General features: G+C 40.4%; 1 protein-coding gene across 1 annotated transcript in view; it reads left to right on the forward strand.

Moving 5' to 3' along the window:
- The window catches only part of col16a1 (collagen, type XVI, alpha 1), a 51,347-nt gene extending 43,336 nt beyond the window's left edge, over positions 1–8,011 (forward strand). Inside the window, exons 58-69 of the mRNA XM_079288408.1 lie at positions 1,604–1,648; positions 1,792–1,845; positions 1,995–2,048; positions 2,149–2,199; positions 2,340–2,429; positions 2,548–2,583; positions 2,696–2,740; positions 4,907–5,101; positions 5,319–5,382; positions 5,493–5,666; positions 5,778–5,855; positions 6,602–8,011. Coding sequence (XP_079144534.1) covers positions 1,604–1,648; positions 1,792–1,845; positions 1,995–2,048; positions 2,149–2,199; positions 2,340–2,429; positions 2,548–2,583; positions 2,696–2,740; positions 4,907–5,101; positions 5,319–5,382; positions 5,493–5,666; positions 5,778–5,855; positions 6,602–6,795 — 1,080 coding nt within the window. The 3' untranslated portion in view covers positions 6,796–8,011. The remainder of the gene's footprint in view (positions 1–1,603; positions 1,649–1,791; positions 1,846–1,994; positions 2,049–2,148; positions 2,200–2,339; positions 2,430–2,547; positions 2,584–2,695; positions 2,741–4,906; positions 5,102–5,318; positions 5,383–5,492; positions 5,667–5,777; positions 5,856–6,601) is intronic.
- The last annotated feature ends 235 nt before the right edge of the window (positions 8,012–8,246 follow it).

The following is an 8,246-nucleotide window of genomic DNA, read 5'->3' on the forward strand; positions in this document are numbered from 1 at the left end:
GATCCAAAGCGGATCTCAATATAGACAATGATGTTTTTCTACCAATCTTCATGAGTCACTTGTAGCCCTTTGGTTTTGTGTATTATGTATATGTTGGGTTTTAATACATTATATGTCGGAATCTGTTTCTTTTCTTTTCAAGACTTTTCCTCTAGCCCCACCATGAGGTTACAATTTGTGGTTTTGAGTAAATTGTCTGAATAACTATTGGATGGATTGCCATGACGTTTGGTACAGATATTGAGGTCCCCCTCAGGATCAATTGTAATCATTTACTTCTGCTTTAACCTTTCCTCTAGAACCATTTTGAATTTGTCCAGAACATTGGTTTATTGTCAAATACCCGAAGAATGGTTACATTTCCATCAGCCTTGGTCGTACTTTGTGTTTAGTGCTAATAAGCTAATGTTAGCATGCTAACATCTTAAACTAAGATCTGTTTGCATTCAGCTCAAATTCTAACCACAACCTCACGGAACCGTTCGCGTTACTCGAATTTGTGTTACAACTTAAGCAATGCCGTCGTTATTTTTTCACACACAGCAACTTGTTTTGGTAGAAACAACCAGGGAGGGGCATGCTTTTTATACAATCTATGAGAAGTGCATTGCCATGGCTCACCTTGGCAAACTAGTATGCAAATCAGCCTGCATAACTAAACCTTCTTCTCATCTAAAGCTCTTAATGCCAACGATGGATGAATTTATTCTGCTCTCCAGATTGTGACTTTTAAATGAATGCAACGTTTCCAGACGTGTGTGATCATCCAGATTATTGACTTTTGTGTAGTTTCACCAATGGCTCCCCTCGTCTCATTAGTATTGACCTTGACTCCTGACTCATGAATGTGCAATCATTGCCGAGTCTTGTTATTGTTGAAGATTGTCGCGATAGTGATGTGACCGCATTTGAAACTTCTTTTTTTTTTAAATTTTTATTGAAAGACACGAGACAATATTAAGACAATACATAGACATAACAACAAGAGGATGACAAGAACAGTGGGATAAAAGCCAGCAAATATCATATCGTCAGTGTGTGTGAGAATGTCCTTGAGCCTTTTGAGATGGAGGGAAAAAAATATAAAAATAATAATTTTAAAAAAAACAACAAACCAAAAAAAATGAAAAACAGGTAAGTATGTGTGCATATGGATGTTCATGTATGCATGTACGTGGGTTTCAATTGGTTGTCCGGCAAGAAAAACAAAACAGAAATCAACAACAGTAAAAAAAAATACACAAAAAAAAAAAATATATATATATATACCGGTATATATACTATACAAATTTCAATATCAATAGAATGGGTGGCATTTGAAACTTCTAAGCTTCCCGTCTTATTCTAAGATCTTCTAACATCTTAGAGGGATAGTGAGTCCACACGCTGTAGTCGGCGTCAGTGAATAAAGGAGTAGCTGCCTGTCGACCTCCCTTTGCTTTCTTTTTTTACTTATCTCACTCGCCCTCTGTATCTCAGGTTGTGTTCTACCCAAGAGCAGGTGTTCGGGATTTCAAAGACCCGCCTGCCTGTTCTTCGGCAGCCTCGGCTTTGTGAATTTTGGTACTGTACTAATCGCATTCTCTCTGATGTCTCTCCTCAGGGATTCAAAGGGAAAAGTGGCCACGCTGGCTTCCCTGGACAGAAGGTTAGTCAACAACCCATTGCTTTACCGTCACACTGTCTGTTTGTCTGATTGCGACACTCCTGCTTTTATTTTTTTTGTCTAGTAGAAGAGAATTCCACTCGTGCTTCCTCCATTAACTTTTCATTACTTTGTCATTCCTTCAGGGTGAAGCTGGACCCTCAGGTCCAGCTGGACCACCAGGCAGAGTGGGACACGAGGTCAGTATTTTCGCTTTCTTTCTGGATTTTGAGAAAGACGAAAGCGCAAATCAATCATCTGTTGAGCATACAAGCACAATGCAGGAGTAGATGGATCAGAGTCAGTGTAACCCTGGAGATTTATAAAGGTCAATCTGTGACCTTTCCAGGGTGATCCTGGTACCCCAGGAGCTCCGGGGCGACCTGGACCCTCCGGCCACGTTGTAAGTTCACCGCCCTTTATGCTGTACATGCATGTGTGGTTGATATTGTAATATGTTAGTGTGCTAATCTTCAATAATGTGTGTTTACTGTTCTCATTAGGGTTCTACAGGTCCAGCTGGACCACCAGGACCTCCGGGTCCATCAGGAGTGGTATGCAAAATGCTGTGAAACATACAACCTTTTAATTAGGGCGGAAATGTGTTGTTTTATAAGCTATGCTGTATATGTTGTCTGTGTGCTAAAGTGCAAACAATAGAAGAGAATCTGAATTCTCCATTTTCCCTTTGTAGGGTGTAAAAGGAGACAAGGGACAAGCTGGTGAGAGGGGTCTTCCAGGGATGGGAGGAATCCCAGGACCACCTGGGCACCCTGGCTCCATGGTTACTACCTCTCAACTTGTGTCTACGTCCAAATTTGTCGCCCAGAAATGTAATCAAATAACATTGTAGCTGCTCCCCTGCCAATATAACTTTCTTAACTTTTGGCTTTGGCTTTTAGGGAGAACCAGGCAGCGACGGTGCAGCTGGTAAAGATGTGAGTAATGTTTTGGTGTGATGTTTGTCCCCATTCAAATTGAATGTGGAGAGATTAATGTGGTGATATGCAGTTTTCATTGCTTTTATGGAGCTTTGTCTGTTTTTGAAAGGGAGCGGGCGGCCTACCAGGGGACAACGGGCATTCAGGTCAAAAGGTAAGAGCTGACTCTGAGTGGTACAGTTCCAGTAAAGTGTGTGTGTGTGTGTGTGTGTGTGTGTGTGTGTGTGTGTGTGTGTGTGTGTGTGTGTGTGTGTGTGTGTGTGTGTGTGTGTGTGTGTGTGTGTGTGTGTGTGTGTGTGTGTGTGTGTGTGTGTGCAAACAGAGCAAAAACCATCCATTGTCCCTTTTTCTGTTACCGTTAGCTCATGGCAACTGAGGCCAGAGCACTATGGTGCAGAACACGCTCGCTCCATTTCTGCCCACTCAGCACCCGCATTTAACACAGTCATCAGTTCACTAACCTGCCGACCCGCCCACTGACACCTTCCTCACTTCACCGTCTGCGTCTGCTAGCCCTCTCTAGCTGTAGAGTGTGTTGGATCTCTCCCTGGACACAGGCTTACAGTACTGTAGGTGGATGCAGTGATGAAGTTATTCTCTGCCTCTGGGATAATGCTATTAAGCCTGAGGGGAGATGCTGGATGAGGCTATTTGTCAAGCTGACAGGATGGCTTTGTCATGGTTTTAGCTGCACAGAAGAGGAGAACAGGGGAGAAATCCAAGAACGGATTCCTCTATTCTTCTTCCTCCTCTCTATTTCAAGAGCCGCTTGTCTGTCGGTGATGTGTAAACATTAGGCGTCCATTATGGGCTGCTTTGTTCTTGATAAATCACTGTCGCTAATGTAGAAGGGCTGTTTTTTGAGAGCATTTAAACAACCTGAATGGTGGAAAGTGATATAGACATATCCAAAAGCTCTGTCAGATGGCTTGCTTCTTCTCTGTAATAGGGGTTCAAATCATCTTCATATCTTTCTCATATTTAGAAAAATAAGTTAACTTTTTTATTTTAAAGCTTTTTAACTTTGAAGAAGAACAGGACATTTGAAGAAGAACATAATGGTTGACCATTTGCTTCGTGGCTTCGATTAAGATGAGTAGGATGCCATCTCTTTTTTTTTTATGTGAACCTAATGCCTGAAGACGCTTAGCTTAGCTTAGCTTCGTGCAAAAAGTAGCAACGGTGTGAAACAGCTGGATAGCTAGTTGGCTAAAAAAAATAAATGTGATGTAAGTAAGAAAATGATAGTCGACCATTGACTTTGATTCTTTGCGATAGAGGAGGAAGTTGACTCTCGTATATGTCCGTTAAAAATGAATTTATATTACTTATTTTATGACGTTTTTTTTACACATTTTTTTGACAAAGGCACTATGACTTTTATTGTTACTTTTTTGACGTACTATACTATTACTGTATTTCGACATACTATGCTATGACTTTTCTGACATACTATATTGTGACTTTAATTTCAACATGCTACACTATGAATTTTATTTTGACATACTATACTATTGCTTATTTAAAAAAGAATTTTGACCGAGTATACTATGACTTTTTTCACATTTTTTGACATACTATACGATAACTTTTATTTTGACATGCTATGACTTTTATTTCGACATGCTATGCTATGACTTTTATTTCGACATGCTATACTATAACTTTTATTTCGACATGCTATACTATAACTTTTATTTCGACATACTATGATTTTTTTCCAACTTTCTTCGACTTTTCAATTTTTTTGAAATACTATTGCTTATATTACAACTTTTTTCAACATACTATGACTTTTTCAACACACTGTATTATGACTTATTTCGACATACATTTTTTTCGACTTTTTTTCGACATACTATATTATGACTTTTTTTTCGTTCAATCTTTTTATTTTCAGTTTACACAGGAGTGCGACATGCCACTCACAAACAGAACAGCACGTAACATACCTGCCAATCACTCAAACAACCAATCCCGGACCCAAAAAATACAAAAAACTAAAACAAAACAAAAAACAAACATATTATGACTTTTATTTCAATATGCTATACTCTACATTTTTTTTCGCCATACTATACTATGACTTTTCTTACATTTTTTCGACATACTATACCATTGCTTTTATGAGTGGGGAGAAAAAAAGCCATCGTTTAAAGAAAAAAAAAAAAGAAAACTCATTTTGAGTTTGCTTAAAGTTACGTTGTTATTTTACTGTGATGTTTTTTTCCACTGTATAAGCTACATGACTGACATTGTTGTGTATCTACTAACTACGTACGTGTGTGTGTGTGTGTGTGTGTGTCCGTGTCCCTCCCAGGGTGAACCAGGGGCAGCAGGTCAGCGTGGTTCTCCAGGTGAAAGAGGTAGACCGGGGCCCCCCGGCGGTGGAGGTTACCACTCCAAGGATGCACAGCCAATGATTGGCCCAGCCGGACCCAGAGGAGAGAGAGGAAGCCCAGGTTTAGAGGGCTCTCCGGGGGGCCCTGGACCTGCAGGCTCACCAGGAAATGAAGTGAGACACAGTTCAATTACACTTACCTAATTTTAAACTTATTATTAAAAAAAAAACCATTAAATCGACTCCAAATAATGCATCATGCGATCTACAGTACGGTGGCCAGAGGCGCTCACTAGCTCCATTCACTCTTGTAAATGATTCATTTTAAATGATCTTCCTTGATTCATGTTTGCCCTTTTGCTTTTCTCTTAATTTCACTATTCTTAAACAGGCGGTTGTAAATTATGATGAAGTCAAGAACTTCATCCGCCAGCAGGTCATCAAGATCTTTGATGGTGAGGGCATGTGCATTCTTGCAATGTTTACAGTGTGAAATATCTCTCTTCCAAAGAGCTATTGCTGCGAATCATTGTTTGTTATTGCATTCCCCCCCCCCCCTCCCCAGAGAGAATGGCCTACTACATGTCGCGCATGCAGATGCCACTAGAGGTAGCATCCCCAGGTCGGCCTGGGGCCCCAGGGAAAGATGGATCTTCGGGTATTCCTGGGAACCCAGGTGCACCGGGACTCCCGGGACAGATTGGTAGACCAGGACGATCAGGAGGCCAAGGACCCCCTGGTGAGCCATCAGATACCAACAAATCACGACAGTGATAGAAGTGTCATTATTAACTCGCAGAAAAACGGTTTATCTGTCATGTGGTCAAAACGAGTGGTCTTCTTTCTGTAGGACCACATGGACCACGTGGCGAAAAAGGAGATAAGGGGGTTGGAGAGATGGGCGATGTAGGACCTCCAGGAGCATCAGGTAATTTACCCCACTGGTCCACGGATCAGTGAGGATCAGAATGGCAGCCATACTGTGTTTCGGCCTAACGTAAAGCTGTAGATAATAGTTAACATTTGGCACATTTCACTGTGCATTGACAACAGTTTCTTCTTTTTTTTTGAGTTTAGATATTTAACATTTGAACAGTAATTTCAGTTACAGACGATCCCTTCTCCAGTGCCATTCTATTGAGGCGCTTGCTTAACATCTGCAACAATCTTCCACTAGATATTCAAGCTGATGCTAAACCCCTCTGTCAGAATTTTCGAACCTCGCATAAATGATGCTAATTACAAAGTTTGCGTTTGTTGCTGCCCAGTAAATTACCAGCGTAATGAAAGTAATGTTGCATCATTCTTAGACGGTCTTAATTCAAACGACCCAAATCAACAACTGAGAATCCTTAATCATCATCTAATAGCTTTGGCTGAATTTGCATCTGCAGTCACTTCACATGGCACGGTTTATTTATTTTGGTTTAAGTGATTTCGGTAAAAAAAAGCAAACGTGCTCACATCAAATGAGCAAAATAGGGTTTTAATATTTGTGTAATGACTGCCCCATGTTCCCTTAGTACAGACATGGTAGTTAGCGCTTCATCTTGTACAGATTCTTTGGGTTATTTTGTACATATTTTCTTGTTTCTGCATTGTATTGGTACAACGGTAACACAATAAACCTGAATAGTTGGTCATTACAATCTCTCGTTCTCCCCTTTCTTTCAGGTGTCCCGGGCCCCCAAGGCTATGGTAAGATGGGATCCCCGGGTCCTGTTGGCCAGCAGGGTGTTCCTGGCATCTCAGGCTCTCCTGGGCAGCCTGGTGCAAAGGGACACGATGGCCGGTGTAATCCGGGAGACTGTATGAGCCATCAAGCAGAGTACAGCCCCAAGGGCCCGCCTATCAAGGGCCCCTGGTAGAGGTGATAGAGTAGAAGGGCAGAGGGACTGACGCAAAGAGACTTCGGAGAAGACAAGAAGCCAAAGTTATTAAATCTGACGACCAGATGAAATGCAGGGGTAACTTTGTTGTTGAATTGTACAGATTTTGACTGAAGTATTAAGCAAAAAACCCCTAACATCGTTCTAAGAGCCCTGCTGGAATGAGGCCTGCAAAGAAATACTAGCAGCACATTTGTTTTGCATCATTGTCTTTTTGCAATATTACTGTCTCTTATTTTGGTCTCGCTTCTTTATTCTCACTGTTTCACTCCTTTCGTACACTTTCAAACCACCGAGGGGAGGTGACAAGAATCACAATTTGTATTTTTTTTTTGTTATTCTCTTTGTAGGATTCCAGTTATTTTCGCACTTTGCTTGCACCTCTCATATCTTTGTTCCCTTCTCACACAATCACATTCAGAGTGCGTCCCATGCATTCCGAACTTTATTTCTTCGTGCTTGTGATGCGTAAGAGATTATCCCCAAGAAATGTATTCCAGTTCTGTAGAAACACATGTCAAGAACTCACGTCCATGCCCTCTTTTTGATGAATTGCCTGTTTTGTATATATTTATATTTATATATTGTGGCTTTTTCTACTTTTTTTTTTGCAGATTTGATACAAGACATACGCATGGCTCGCCACCTATTTCTGATGGGTATTAAGCAACAAAAAAGCCAAAGGGGTATTTTTTTTATCTACGGTCTGTAAGCTTTTAAAATCAAATAATCTGTTCAGTTGAAGACATAAGTATTTATAAAAGAAAAGTGTTTTCACAAAAAAACAAAACTGTTTCTCTAATTGTGTTGCTAAAGTTCATTTTTGCCATACAGCCACTTAAAGCATCTCATTTCTTTCTGTATTCTAAAGTAGCTGTAAGCGTCTGTCCGCTTCAACAGGAACTTAATTAGGAAAATATGAGCAATATTTGAGCCCATTTACCACAGGTACTGTAATGCAACACGCTGAGCACAGCCTCACAAATGGATTTCGTAGAATTACGTGTTACTGTATTTTTGGGGTTGTTGTATTTCTTACAAACTATTTTTTTATATCTGGAAGTCTGTGGAGTTTTATATATCGCTACCGTCTCAATCAGCATTTTAAACTGAGCATGGTCAGACTTTTGTTTCTCACAAACTAACCCATGGGAAATGTTAAAGTTAAAACTGAATTAAATTACTTTTGAAAGATGCTGCATCATGTTGTCATTGTCAAACACCGATGAAATACTGTCAAGATCCGGAGCATAGACGGGGACCTGAAGTTGCAATTGTCTTCTTCTCTTGTCTCTTTTTGTAGTTGATTTGTATCTCCTTGTAGTTCTTCTGCATGCCTTTTGTATGTTGTTTTTACTACAAAATGAAAACAGAGGTTTCAGGGGGCCCTGTATGCCTGCTGCTATCCAGCAACTCTACAGTCTATTTGT

This window comes from Melanostigma gelatinosum, assembly GCF_949748355.1.
Source record: "Melanostigma gelatinosum genome assembly, chromosome: 17".
In the NCBI taxonomy this organism is placed as follows: Eukaryota; Metazoa; Chordata; class Actinopteri; order Perciformes; family Zoarcidae; genus Melanostigma; species Melanostigma gelatinosum.